Source organism: Phyllobates terribilis, unplaced genomic scaffold (assembly GCF_046119375.1).
Source record: "Phyllobates terribilis strain yellow unplaced genomic scaffold, ASM4611937v1 Scaffold_2__4_contigs__length_985480577, whole genome shotgun sequence".
Classification (NCBI taxonomy): Eukaryota; Metazoa; Chordata; class Amphibia; order Anura; family Dendrobatidae; genus Phyllobates; species Phyllobates terribilis.
Window position 1 is genome coordinate 130,081,448 of NW_027362762.1, and position 14,477 is coordinate 130,095,924.

At 41.0% G+C, this 14,477-nt stretch overlaps 1 protein-coding gene across 3 annotated transcripts in view; it reads right to left on the reverse strand.

Annotated features, from left to right (window-relative positions):
* Positions 1 to 10,994, reverse strand: part of THSD1 (thrombospondin type 1 domain containing 1) — a 33,363-nt gene extending 22,369 nt beyond the window's left edge. The window contains exons 1-3 of one of the 3 annotated variants that reach the window (XM_073662610.1): positions 10,693 to 10,991; positions 3,223 to 3,455; positions 2,969 to 3,059 (exon numbers count right to left, since the gene is read on the reverse strand). In XM_073662610.1, coding sequence (XP_073518711.1) covers positions 2,969 to 3,020 — 52 coding nt within the window. In that variant the 5' untranslated portion in view covers positions 3,021 to 3,059; positions 3,223 to 3,455; positions 10,693 to 10,991. Of the gene's footprint in view, positions 1 to 2,968; positions 3,060 to 3,222; positions 3,456 to 10,692 lie in introns of all 3 variants that reach the window. The other 2 variants (XM_073662611.1, XM_073662609.1) reach the window with 2 other exon arrangements.
* Positions 10,995 to 14,477: the final 3,483 nt, after the last annotated feature.

Here is a 14,477-nt window from a genome sequence, read left to right on the forward strand (position 1 = left end):
GTCTTTTTCTACCATATTGAAAAGGAACTTTGCAATCACTCACTTGTTATGAATAAAATGATGAAAAAGGCTGTGTTATTAGCCGAAACATCGCATATTGGTTATAATGGACTATCAATACATTTATTAATGTGGAAGCGCAGTCTCATTTCTTTCTTATGTACTAATTGGTGGCTCAAGTGAACTACGAACCATCATGGGACGTGCACCCTAGATACACCAGATTCACATGATGTGCTTCTCAAGCCTCTTCTCTACATTGTAATGATGAAAACATTACTAATGCAATTAAATGTGGACATGTTCTGTATAGATGGAGGATGGGCATTCAGGATAATTTTCTCTGCTGAGCCCAACTAACCCGATTTCCACACTGGCTGCCACTATTGTAGATTCATAGATAAAGTCCTTCTAAACTGTCACTAAAATTGATGACTAAAACTGGCCATACACATGAGACAGCTGTGAGATAAAATGATCATTCAGCAGACCACTATGTCTTCCAACGCCCCCACACACATGAGCATTCGGCTCAGCCAAGTGTTCATGTGTTTTCAATGGGGAGAGAGGACTTTTGAGTGACACTATTCATTTTATCGTGTGATGAACTAGAAAGCGGGTAAAAAAAAATCAAAGCACATTGAAATTACAAAAAAGTGCAATTTTACAATTTTTTTGGGGGAGTTTCTATTTAACATGTTCGCTATATGGTAAAACTGACCTAGCAATATGATTCTCCAGGTTAGTATGAGTTCACAGATACCAAACATGCAGAGTTTTCTTTTTTATTTTTTTTTGTGAAAAAAATTTGGAAATTCGTAAAAAAAAAACTTGTGGCCATTTTCCGAGATCAGTAACATTTTCATTTTTTGGGATATGGGGCTATGTGCGAGCTTATTTTTGAGCCCTAAACAGAGGTTTTAACTGATACCATTTTGGGGTAGATACAATGTTTTGATTGCCTCTTATTGCATATTATTGTAATGTTGCGGTGGCCAAAAAACTGTAATTGTGGCATTTCGATTTCTTTTTTCATTATGCCATTCACCGATCAGTTTAATTTATTTTATACTTTGATAGATAGCACATTTTACGATTTTTGTTTTTTGTTCCCCTTCTTCCCAGAGCCATGACTTTTTTATTTTTCTGTCAATAGCCACATGAGGGCTTGTTTTTTGCGGGACGAGTTGTACTTTTGAATGACATTATTCATTCAACCACATAGTATACTGGAAAACAGGAAAAAATTTCCATGTGCGGTGAAATTGCAAAAAAGTGCAATTCCACAATTGTTTTTCTTTTAGTTTTTTTTATTTACCATGTTCACTAAATGCTAAAACTGACCTGCCAATATGATTCTGCAGGTCAGTACAAGTGCACAGATATCAAACGTGTATAGGTTCTTTTTTAAGTGGTGGAAAAAAAATCCAAAACTTGTAAGAAAAAAAAATGTCGGCATTTTCCAAGACCCGTAGCATTTCCATTTTTCGGGATCTGGGGCTGGGTGAGGGCTTATTTTTTGCGCTTTGACCATTTTGGGATAGATACAATGTTTTGATCACCCGTTATTGCATTTTATTGCAATGCTATGGCAGCCAAAAAAATGTAGTTTCGATTTTTTTTTCTCAGTACGCCATTTACTGATCGGATTAATTTATATATTGATAGACTGGACATTAATGAATACAGCAATATCAAATATGTGTATTTTTTATTTATTTTAAATTGTTTTATTTTGAATGTGGCAAAAGGGGGGATGGTTTGAACTTTTATGTTTTTTAAATTTTTTAAATATTTTTTTAAACTTTTTTTTAAACTTTTTAATGGCTTCAATAGTTTCTTTAGGAGACTTAAATCTGCGATCATCCGATCTCTTGTGCAACACATAGCAGGGCTTCAGCTCTGCTATGTGCAGCAGAAATCATCATCTCCTATAAACGCCGGTCACGGGCCAGCGTTCATAGGAGATTTACAATGATAGGGGTCTTCTGCAGTCTCCCGACTGTCATGACAACCCATCGGCGACCCGTGATCATGTGACAGGGATGCAGATGGGCGTGTCTTGTGATGCGCTTCCCCCGCGCATGTTAAATGCTGCTGTCAGAGATTGACAGCATCATTTTATTTGTTAACAGCCATGGGTGGAACGCGGATCAGATCAGCTGTCATGAGCAGGAAAAAATGCGGGCTCCGGCAGGCAAAATTGCAGGGAGATGACCTTGGATGTACCTATACGTCCAAGGGGCTAATTGTTTTATTTTTAATGAGGCAAAAGGGGGGTGATTTGAACTTTTGTATTTTTTCATTTTTTTTTTTTATATTTTTAAAATTTTTATTTTTTAATTTTTTTCTGCATTTAATAGTCCCCTTAGGGGACTTCAAGATGCAATCATCTGATCGCTTGTGCTATACATAGCAGAGCATCAGCTTTGCTATATATAGTGAAAATCACGATCTCCTATGAATGGAATTTAAACGCTGGCTTTCACAGGAGGATTGTAGTGACAGGATCGGGGTTCATCAGCAGAACCCTGGCTGTCACGACAACCCATCAGCACCTCGTGATCACGTTACGGGCACGCCCATGGGAGTGTAGAATGACACGCCCCCCTGCCGGCGAGTGTTAAATGCTTCTGTCAGTGATTGACAGCGGGACTTAACAAGTTAACAGCAGAGGGCGGAACTCTGCTACACCCACAGCTGTTAGAGGCACATGATGGCTGATTTAATCAGCCATCATGTGCTGGGAAAGATGCAGGCTTGGTGTCCGATCTTGCATTAAAGTCAGGGAGCCGGCATATGAAGTACTAGTACGTCATATGTTGGTAAGGGGTTAAGTTATGTCTATAAAGATATTCAGAAAAAGTGAGTATTCCCTGAGCCTTCTATAAGTAAAGAGCTGAATGCACCACACACACAAAAATGGATGGACAACCCTGACAGAACACATTACAATGGCAGAACTTACCAGAATCCCAGAGAAGAAGCAGAGATAGGTAAGAGAAGTTGCTCAGTCTCATTCTGTTACTAGCAGGAAATATCACTCCATGACGTGTTACCTACACAAAGACAAATGTGAATTACACATCCCAGTTCATTTCCAACCAACGCCACAGGGCATATAGTGACCAGATAGTTACAGCGTAAATCAACATCGCCAATGATTCACAGCCTAGATTTGCGGGAATTTCTATGGGAATAGATATGTCAATGTAATCTTACCTTGCTCTGTTTTTGTTCACATGGTATTTTTATTTAGTCCATTTTTATGTGTTTCCTAAAGCATTTATGTAGTAGGTGCTGCACTGTTGATGTATCATGTTTTTCAAGCACTGGATAGAATTTTATGATGGAGCTTAAAATTCTGTGTTCATTACTTGCCATGGGGAACTCATGTAGTACCTGGTGTTGTAAACCTCAGGTTCCATGGATATGTCCTGCTCTGGTTTGTTCCCCTCAAGTACAAAAAAAAGTGGAGTTGTGAGTTATTGCATTTAGTAACCAGATTTAGTTTAGTTTAGTAAAAAAAAGTAGACATCTTACTGCTGATTGGTATGAGTAATTGCTTCAATTCCATCAATCTGGATTCTATAAATGAGGTTTACAGAGTACAAGATGGATATCTGGGATTTGGCACTTTTCAGGGAATTCATAGAGTTATTGGGCCTATTTATCAATACTGTCTATTAGTAAAAACTATCTTTGTTACCTATAGTAACCAGAAATCAGCTTTTGTTTTACCAGAATAGCTTCAAAGGTTTCTCCAGAGAATCAAAAAAAAAATGAGTTAAGAAAGAAAAATGTTGTTTTAAATAAACTCATAAATACCTTTTATTAGCAAATCATGCTTCTTGGAGGTAATCATTGTAGTATATTAAAATGGCTGCTCTCTTGTACACTGACAGAGACCAGTCCTAGAACTTTAACAGCACAGCTGACTGTGTGCAGTGGGAAGATTTGCCTTCTGCCTTCACATATAGGAAGATGTGATCCCAAGGGATAGTCTCATGTAATACTGGAGATAGCAGGAGTGCTGAGGTAAGAAGAGGCTACTTACACTAATGTCCATCCTGCCTATCTTATCTAATACTGGAGATACCAGGTGTGCTTAGGTAAGAAGAAGCTGCTCACACTGCTGTCTACCATGCCATTCTGATCTAATACTGGAAATACCCGGGGTGTAGAGGTAAGAAGAGGCTGCTTACGCTGCTATCCACCCTGTCATTCTGATCTAATACTGGAAATACCAGGGGTGCAGAGGTAAGAAGAGACTGTTTACACTTCTGTCCACCCTACCATTCTGATCTAATACTGGAGATACCATGTGTGCTAAGGTAAGAAGAGGTTGCTCACACTGCAGTCCACCTTGTCATTCTGATATAATAATGGAGATACCTAGGGTTCAAAGGTAAGAAGAGGCTGCTCACACTGCTGTCTACCCTGTCTGTCTGATCCAATACTAGATATACCAATGGTTCTGAGTTAAGAAGAAGAGGTTGCTCACACTGCTGTCCATCCTATCTTTGTAATCTAATACTGGAAATACTATAGTTGCTGGGATAACAAGAGGCTGCTGATCACACTGATGTACACCCTGTCTCTCTGATCTAATACTGGTATCTCCAGAACCTCAGGGTTCCGAGGTAAAAAAAAAGGTTGCTCACACTACTCTTCATCCTAACTTTCTGATCTACTACTGGAAATGCTAAGGGTGCTGGATAAGAAGAGGCTACTAATATTTCTGTCTTCCCTGATTTTCTGATGTAATACTGGAACTGCAAGGGGTGCTGAGGTAAGAAGAGGCAGCTCACACTGCTTTCCACCTTGCTATGGTGACAGGCCAATGTAACGCTGGTGGATATGGACCCACTGCGCCATGGGCCGGGCTTACATGAAGGGCGTGACTATGTGACTAACTGGTGTTCACTAGTGCCTCTGGTGGTGAGGATAGGCTTGGCCGCAGGTAGTCACCAGGTACCACTTCAGGGCAGTCCCCAAGTCTGTAGCAGTTGACAGGAGGGCAAAGCAGAGGCGTGGTACGGTAGGGGAAAGACAAAGCAAAGTCAGAGGGTCCGAGGTTAGGGCAGGATCAGTAGTAATAGCCGGGGACAGGAGCAGAGAGGTCAGGATGGGTTGGCAAGGTGGGTCAATAATGGAAAATCAATACAAGCAAAAGTTCAAACAGGTCACTATCAGAAAAACTAGCTAGAAACCAATGTTCGGGCCGGGACTGGTAGGTGGAGCTGTCTAATATAGATCCTGCTAGCATGGGGTAGGCAGGGGAAGCTAATCTCTAGAGGCTAGATGGAAGCCACATGCAGGTACAGCAGTGCTGCATGAAGCAGCCTCAGTGGAATGGCCAGACATGAGGAAAAACCGCATGGTGAGCAAAGTGGCACTGGGAAGGCCTGCGAGTCACCACCATGACAGGCCTCCCCCCCTTACGTCCCTCTCTTTTTAGGCCAGGCTGCCGATTAAACTGCACAGGAAAGGTAGGAGTGCAGGCAGTTTTGGCAGGCTTGCTCCTGGACTGGATTCTCCTCCTCCGAGTTGAAGCCACGGTCTTAACTGGGGGGCGTCTCTTACAGGAGCCATTTCAATAACCTTAGTAGGGTGCAGGGATCAGACATCTCACAAGTTTCAGGCAGGGAAGACAGATCCGAAGGCATGGAAGGCAGGGACTTGGGCGAGATCTTGGCAAGGTAGTTGATAGCACACTCCAATCCCCATTGAAGCAGTCAAAGAGTGGACTAGTCAACCACCGGCGTGTGTAGCCAGAACCAAGGGAGACTCAGAAGAACGGAGTACACAGAGTCAGGTTGCACATAAAAAGAGATTGTTTCAGAGTGCCAGGTTCCAATTTGCAGGGTGACAGGCAGTGTGACATGGTGAATAGGCTCCGCCAGTGGTTGCCCAGCAATGGAGGCAATAACTAGGGGACAGAGAAGCATTTGCGTAGGAAGCTGAAGCTCATGAACCAGGTCGGAATGGATAAGGTTGGCAATGGATCCAGAGTCTAAATGGGCTGCCGCAGAGAGGGACTTTTTTCGCCAAACCAAGGTGACTTGGGTCAAAAGGTTTTGGAGAGCCAACTTTCCCAATCAGGTTCATCTCTCCGACTGTCCCAAGGGACTGGAGGCCTCTTGCCTCAAAGGTCACTGATGAACATAATGTCCCTCGCCTCTAAAGTACATGCACACGTTGTCATGATACCTTAGCTATCACTTTTGTACAGAGAGTTTGGTTCACCCTACCTGAATCGGCTCTACAGCAGGAGGTGGAGCTTGCGGCGGTAAAGAGTACTGAAAGATTGGAACCGACCTGGGAGGTTCCCTGAAAAAAGCTGACTCTTGAGCCTCTTCCAGAGCTTACTCATTGAAATGAAAATTAATCCTAGAAATGAGGTGTATAAAGGCATCCAGAGAAGATGGAAGATCTCTGCCTGACAACTCATCCTTGATGCGACCAAACAAGCCCTGCCAGAAGGTTGCAACCAGGACTTCTTCATTCCTGAACAGCTCTGCCACCAGAGTGTGAAAGTGTAAGGCATACTGAGCCAAGGTATCCGTGCCCTGTCTTAGAGTCAGCAAGAAGACGAGATGGAAGATGAGGTGCAGCCTGGTTCCTCGAATACTGCCTGGAACATCTCCAAGAATCTCTCAACATCGCAAGTCTCAGGACCTCCATGCTCTCTAGTAGGGTTTGCCCAAGCCAGGGCTCATCCAGACAACAGAGATACCATGAAGGCAATCTTGGTCCGGTCCGAAGGGAAAAGATGAACATGGAGAGTAAAATGGCACTGGTTAATGAAACCGTGACTTTTCTTGGGATCTCCATCAAAGCGCCACGGAAGTGGAAGCTGAAGCTTAGCTGTTCCACTAGACACTGGAACTCCAGGTGGTTCAATCCTGGCAAACTACTCAGTCCTGGACACCATTATTAATAAATATAGGCCAAATGCTGGCCTGGATATTATACACAATGGTGAAATTCAAATTTCCTCTTTATGTAATCTGTTTCTGACCCGGATGGATCAGGCAAGTGAGCAATAGATCTAAATGGGACGGAAAGCACTGGATAATGTTCAAGATTTGCCACATTTTATATATTGTATGGATCTCCAGTATTAAATCATGTTAATGATCTTATACTGGAGATGCTATCAGTGCTGAGGTAAAAAAAGGCTGTTCATACCGCTGTCCATTCAGTCAGATCTAATTTTGTAGATACCAGAGGTGCAAAGGTAAGAAGAGGCTGCTCACACTGCCTATCTGATCTAATACTGAAGATACCAGGCGTGCTGAGGAATAAGTTGCTCACACTGTTGTCCATCCTGTATTTCTAATCTAATATTGCAAATACCAGTGGTGCTAAGGTAAGAAGAGGCTGCTCACACTGATGTCCACACTGTCTACATGACCTAATACTAGAGATACCAGGGGTGCTGAGGTAGAAAGAGGCTGTTTACACTTCTGCCAACACTGTCTGTCTGATCTAACACTAGAGATACTATCAGTGCTGAGAGAAGATGCTGCTCAAACTAATGTCCACCCTATCTATCTATCTGACGCAATACTGAAAATACCAGGATGAGGTAAGAAGAGGCTGCTCACACTGCTGTACACCGTTTATTTTTGATCAAATACTGTAGATACAAGGGGTGCTGAGGTAGGAAGAGGCTGCTTATACTGCTTTCCACCATGTCTTTCTGATCTATTAGAGATACCAGGAGTGTTAAGATAAGAAGAGGCTGCTCACACTGCTGACAATTGTGGCTTTCTGATCGAATACTGGAGATATCAGAGGTTATGAGGTTAAAAAAAGGCTGCTCACACTGTTGTCTATCCTATCTTTCTGATCTAATACTGGATATACCAGAGGTGCTGAAGTAAAAACAGGCTGCTAACACCATTGTCCATCCTGTCTTTTTGATGAGATACTGGAGATACCAGGGGTGCTGAGATAAGAAGAGATCACTCACACTGTTGTCCACCCTGTCTTTTTGATGTAACTCTGGAGATAACAGGGGTGCTGAGGTAAGAAGACGCTGCTCACACTGCTGTCCTCCCTGTCTTTCTCATCTAATACTGGAGATAACAGGGGTGCTGAGGTAAGAAGAGGCTGATTATACTGCTGTCCACCCAGGCTTCCTGAATAATTAGTATGACCTGGAGAAAGCTTAAATTAGGTAAATTCACTGCACACTCTTGTGGTGAGTGCAATTTCTTTCTATTTCAAAATTCAAGTGCAGGTAGACATAAGCTCAGAGAAAGCATAAAGTGCAAATTATAGATACGACATGATCTTTCAACCCGGTCCCGGGTCTTGTTCACAAAGTTGATCTTAAAATTCTAAGCTTGTCCATAAAGGTGCTGATTGTAACTGGTTGGGTAAAGTGTAGGGGTCTCTCCTTGCCTGTGGTGACCTAGTGTGCGCTCCTGTGTGCACACACTAGAGGTGCAGGAGTGCACACCAGGACACCACAGCAAAGGAGAAACCCCTATACTTTACCCCACCAGGAATCATCAGCACCTTTATGGACAAGCTCAGAGACTTTGTGAACAAGACTCGGGACAGGGTCGAAACGCTATGTCGCATTTATAATTTGCACTTTATGCTTGCTCTGAGCTTATGTCTACCTGCAGTTAAATTTTGAAATAAAAAGAAATTGCATTCATCACAAGAGTGTGCGGTGAATTTACCTAATTAGATGTCCAAGGGGCTCATCACTTCCTTCCACCTGCACCTTGCCTCTACAATGGTGTGCACACCAATTCTCCTCTACGACCTGGAGAAAGCTAGATAGTACATGGTATAGGTTATCTCCAAGTCACAGCAACAGAAGATTTGATTTGTTAATTAACAGGTATTTAGGAATTTATTATATTTTCATTTTTTTCTTGTTCCTTTCAAAAAAATCAAAAGCTGAGCTCTGATTGGTTGCTATGGACAATAAAGACAATTGTACTATTAAAACAGTTTTGATAAATGGCTTTAGGTTAATTTGTTTTATGACAGTTAAAAACAAGTAGCCGCCTAATTGCGAAAAATGTTCTACAGACAATCATTAAAATATTCATTAGATCACCATAGTATCTCCATAAACACAATAGACATAACTAGGTTCTCAGATACACATACAGTATGTGACCATATCCTCTAAATATACAAATCAAAAATCCTGACCAGATGCAAATCCATGTACACAATTTAAGAAAACATTCATAAATTGCTACATATATAATTTATTATCAATGTCTGCAGATCTATACTGTGTTCACGTCAGAAGAAGTACTGCAATATATACAAAATGTAGTAATATTACATTGCTCTAATACTATATGACAATAATGTCTATGTTATGGGAACATGGTGATTGATAGTTTGTTAACTCCCTGGGCAGAGTTCATACACATTATCTCCTTACTGTATTTATATTGTAAGCTCCTATACAGAGGAATTTAACTCATTAATTCACTTTTTGCATCTCCCCTTATATTTTTAGCAGATTCTACGTACAGCTCCTATGTATATGGCTAGCACTCAATCCTATAGTTTATAGAGGACTGTTCCATTTAGGGCAAATGTGCACCAAATTGTCCAGATTTACTGTTCGGTGGGTGAAATTCTACACATAAATTAAAATGCGCACCATCTGTTAATTTAAATTGCGGATTCTCTTTGCGGAGCGTGGTGCTGATTTCGTGAAGTCTCATTAACACTGCTGCTATAATACTCGGATTTTTGCTATGAAAAATTGTACTGCATGTTGCCTGCATGTATAACCTGAGTGCTTCTACCCTTAGTCCTTGAAGCTTATTTCTTAGCGTGTATAAGCGCCTATGGTCAGATTTAGGCCACGGTCACACATTCAGTATTTGTTCAGTATTTTACATCAGTATATGTAAGCCAAACAGGGAGTGGAATAATCAGAGGAAAAGTATAATAGAAACACGTCACCACTTCTGCATTTTTCACCCACTCCTGGTTTTGCCTTACAAATACTGATGCAAAATACTAAGCAAAATACTGAATGTCTGAATGTGGCCTTAGGCAGGGATCAGATGGCCATGTTTAATGGCCTGTGTACAGATTGCAATGCCCAGACCGACCACGGGTCTCCTAACGTGAACTGCCTTACGGGCATGTATGAGACATATAATTGTGGTCGGGAGAACCATCAGCCGGACCAAGTATTGTGATGCGATCATGGACCCCAAATCACGGTCGTGTGAACCCACCCTTAATCATTTTTTATATACCCATTAGTCCCTATAGGCTGTTACAAGGAGAGCCGTTACTAATCCTTTTACCCCTTGCATCCTCTTGTTGTCCCATATAGACTGTAAGCACCTACGGGAACGGTTTACTTTACTGATTAATCAAGCTTACAATTTGTTTAATAGCACAACATTATTTCTATTCTATTTATTTATAGTCTATATACACTTTTATCCACAGATCACACAAGCAACAATTTTAATTGTCAAAAATGGAAAAAAATAATTAAAAAACACCTAAATTAATTAGAAAAATTAAATGTCACGTTGCATTATAATGCGTGTGCACGATATAATCCAACGTGTTATATAAAAATCCAACGTGTTATATAAATCACAGTCATGGCTCTGACAGGCCAGCAAGCCTTTGCTTGTCCAAATGTTACTAGGGGAAAAAAAAAAAGAATCTTACCTCCAATGTGCGGACTATCAGCCAATGAGGAAGCCTCGCTGCTTCCCAATGCTGTCAGCTCTAACCAGGAGCACGGAGTGACTACCCCTCATCATCACCTGCCATACTACTGCACTATGCCAGGGGCACTCCACAGCTGTAGGCATCTCCCTGGCACTAGCTGAGCTGCAGCTTTGCTCCAGCCGATAGAAAAATTTTGTTCTGTTTCCCCAGACAAGTTGAAGCTAATACAATCTCCTCCCTGAAGGAAGGGTGGAGAGGGAAAAGGATGGACTACTCCCCTTGCTGCTTCATAAACTAAGTCAAAGGGGAAACCATAGGAGAGATATTTCAGTATATCCACATTCACATTGTGCCATGGGATAATGTCTCATCAGAGCCGTGCAATCCCATCAGGAAGTTTAGGAAGGAAGCTAGTAGGCATTGTAAAAAGTTCTCCAAACTAGAAAATAAAGGCATATTATGGGTGTGAAGGTGCATCCATCCGATGGCCAAATTGCTTGCCAATAAAATGCAAGTCAAGTACCTTTACGGGAGTGTAGTAATTGACTACGCCAGTATTTTAGGTGGCACCTCACTTTGTGTAAAAAAAATAAAATAAAATCAGGAACAAACTCCATTTTGACATAGATAAGAAAATGTCTACAAATTAGCCTGAATTAGCAGAAAATCTTGTTCTTCCACCAGGGGAATGGTCCTCTGGGCATGAACTGGTCCTCCCTGTGATTCCACGTGACTTGACACTTTCAGGCTACATTCCCATGATGAGTATCTAATGAGTTTTTAATGTTGCAGATTTTCTGCACCTAATAAGTAAATTAGGTTACTTGCACTTTTTACTTTGCGTTTTTCTGTGCATTCTTTTACATGGGTTTTTGACCTCGCACTTTTTGTCTCTTTGGTGTGTTATATTTTAAATAAAGCTGTTTTGTTTTTGATACTTCCTGGTATTTGGCTTTGACAAAATTTTATTAATATAGTTAGGTGCGGTTTACATGCGTTTTTGATGCGTTTCAGCTGCGATCACGCTCTAAAAGCGCATGTGCGTTTCTCACCTGCGGAATTTTCGCACCCAATGTAAGTCTATGGGAGAAATCCGCACATAAAACTCAGCGCACCCACAAGAGAGATTGACATGTCAAGGATTTGAAACACGCACCGCAGGTCGCTTTATGCTGAGTAAAAAAAAACAGCACAGTGGGCACGAGATCTCTAAAAAACCCCGTCCAATTGGCTGGAAGTGTTCGACAATGCATTTTTGATGCAGCGAAAATTGATTGACACCATTCAATCAACAGTACAATATACTAGAAAATAGAAAAAAAAATCCAAATAAGGTGAAATGCTGATAAGAGGAGTGGGGGTTGTTTTCATGGTGTTCATTGTGCTGTAAAAATGACCAAGACAACATGATATTTCACACCGGCAAGGTTACGGCGATACCAAACTTGTGTAGGGTTTAGTGTCTCACGCCAAAGACATACTGATAGGGAATTTATATTGTGAGCCCCAATGGGGACAGTGTTGTGGAAATTAATGCGCTATATAGTTTTTTTTCTTTTAAATAATAGAATAATTTTGGAATCCCTTGTAGAGATAGATAGATATCTATATATCTATCAATCAATCAGTTTTTCACATGGAGAGATGTCCTTTAATTGACACCATTTTGGGGTTTTGATTTCTGTTTATTACTTTTTTTCAGAAAGGCACAGATACTGAAAAAGTGCAATTCTAGTGTTATGATTATTTTTCTCCTTATGGCATTTACCGTGTGGGTTATATATATTCAGATTTTATGGAACAGCTTCATATACTGTTACTAACATGGCAGTCATGGGGTCCTTCAGCAGGCCCTCAGCTGTCATTAAAGCCCTTCGGCATTCCAAATTTGTATCACCGAGGGCTGATGGGATTGCGCCATTTAAATGCCAAAGTAAGTGATTGACAGTGGCATTTAAAAAGTAAAACCGCCATGATCAGCGCAAGCAGTTACAGGCAGAAGCCGGCTGTGAAACACAATTTACACTTGCCAGGTATAGAGGTCTCGGCTACTGAGCCGGCTCCATGCATTTGCACTGAATGTGTCATGTACAATTGTACATTTGTACCTCACAGTTCAGAAAGATGTTAATATTATTTATTTTTATAAAAATTGATTCCTTGGTGTTCTACATGAGAATAAGTTACATCCAAAATACAAATATAAAATTACAGAGAACAAACTAAAAATGAAAAACTGGTACAGAAAGAGAGGGCCCTGCCCTTGAGGGCTTTCATTCTATGGGATAATGGGGGAGTTGAAAGGTATTCCGGTCTCCATAATTAATAACTTATTCACTGAGCAAATAATAATTATTAGATTGGTGTGGACCCCATAGACCTGCAGGACAAGGTACTTGTGTCTCCTGTTCTCCACAGGCCGCGTGACTGATGAAGGAATTCTATCTACATAGCGCCATATCAGCACAGCAGCCCTTGACTTTAAGATCAGTGGAGGTCCCCAAGATCAGACAACCAGCAGTATGCCATAGCTTAATAAGTTAGCAGTACCCCTTTAATAGGAAAATATTAGGCAATTGTTCTACTCCACATTACCAGACAGTAATATATTCAAGCCTATATACATTGCTGCTTTACCAAAACTGTGGGAACATAACACATTCAATGACACCAAGCAGAGGTCTAAAAAATGGCGAGGAACTGAACACCAAGGCCCTGATTCATTATTGCTGTTTCTCCACTGTTCTGGAATAATTTGCTCCTTTTTAGTGGCTTTAATATTTGCGCCTTATTCTCTATAGCTTTTGCACCACTTTTTAAGTTGTCTTTCTTTTTTAGTCTTCTTTGATAACTTTGCTTATTCAGATGTTTCAGACGGATTAATGAAATGCGACTTTTACCAACAGTTGCATTTATTTTTGGCATCTCTCACTCCAGTTTTAGTTCCAGCTTTCAATTTGGCGCATTTTTAGATAAACATGTGACTTTTTCAGGGTTTTGCAAGTTTTGGTGCTTAAGTGTCACAAAAACTGGTTAAAGAGAAAAATAAAAGAGCACCAATTTCATGAACAGCGAGTGCCATTTTGAACAACTTGGCACAAAAATATCAGCAAATACCTCAAGACAAAGAAAGGTGACAATAAATCACAAATGATGAATTGGGGCCAAAGTGTATTAGAAATGTAGAGAATTAAGCTTCATTTAGCTTAAGACTAGAAAGCCCAGAAGAAAAAAAACTAGAGAGTGTTGAATAAGCCCTGGAAGGTGATGGTTTTGGAGGCACCTGATCAGCCAGTCGGTCCAGTATTCTCCACACTGTGAATGAAGGAGAGCGCCAAACCATCAATGAATGAGATATGGCTTCAGCCTAGGGCTTGTCAACACAGGAGCTGTGAAAATGTCAAATACATCTTGTATGACCTGAAGGTGTAACACACACACATTCCACATAAACATGCACTAAACCCAGATATTTCTCATATAAATGGCAGCATTGGGGGACGTTTACACATACAGTTTATTAATTGAACACAATTGTAGAAAAGTATACAGTAAGCGCCCTCTACTGGAGGCTGCGGGCAGTCAGAATTATATCATTTAAAAGGAGTTGCCCGGTGAAAACTTGCTGATCAGTGGGGTTCTGATTGCAGTGGTCTGCATGGGACAGCAGAATGGGACATTTATGTTCCTGTTTATCAGTGCTCATGCCTGAACGCTAATCCATTCATTCTCTAGGAGCTTTTTCCGGTTGCCATATAAAATGAATGGAGTGTTGTTCGATC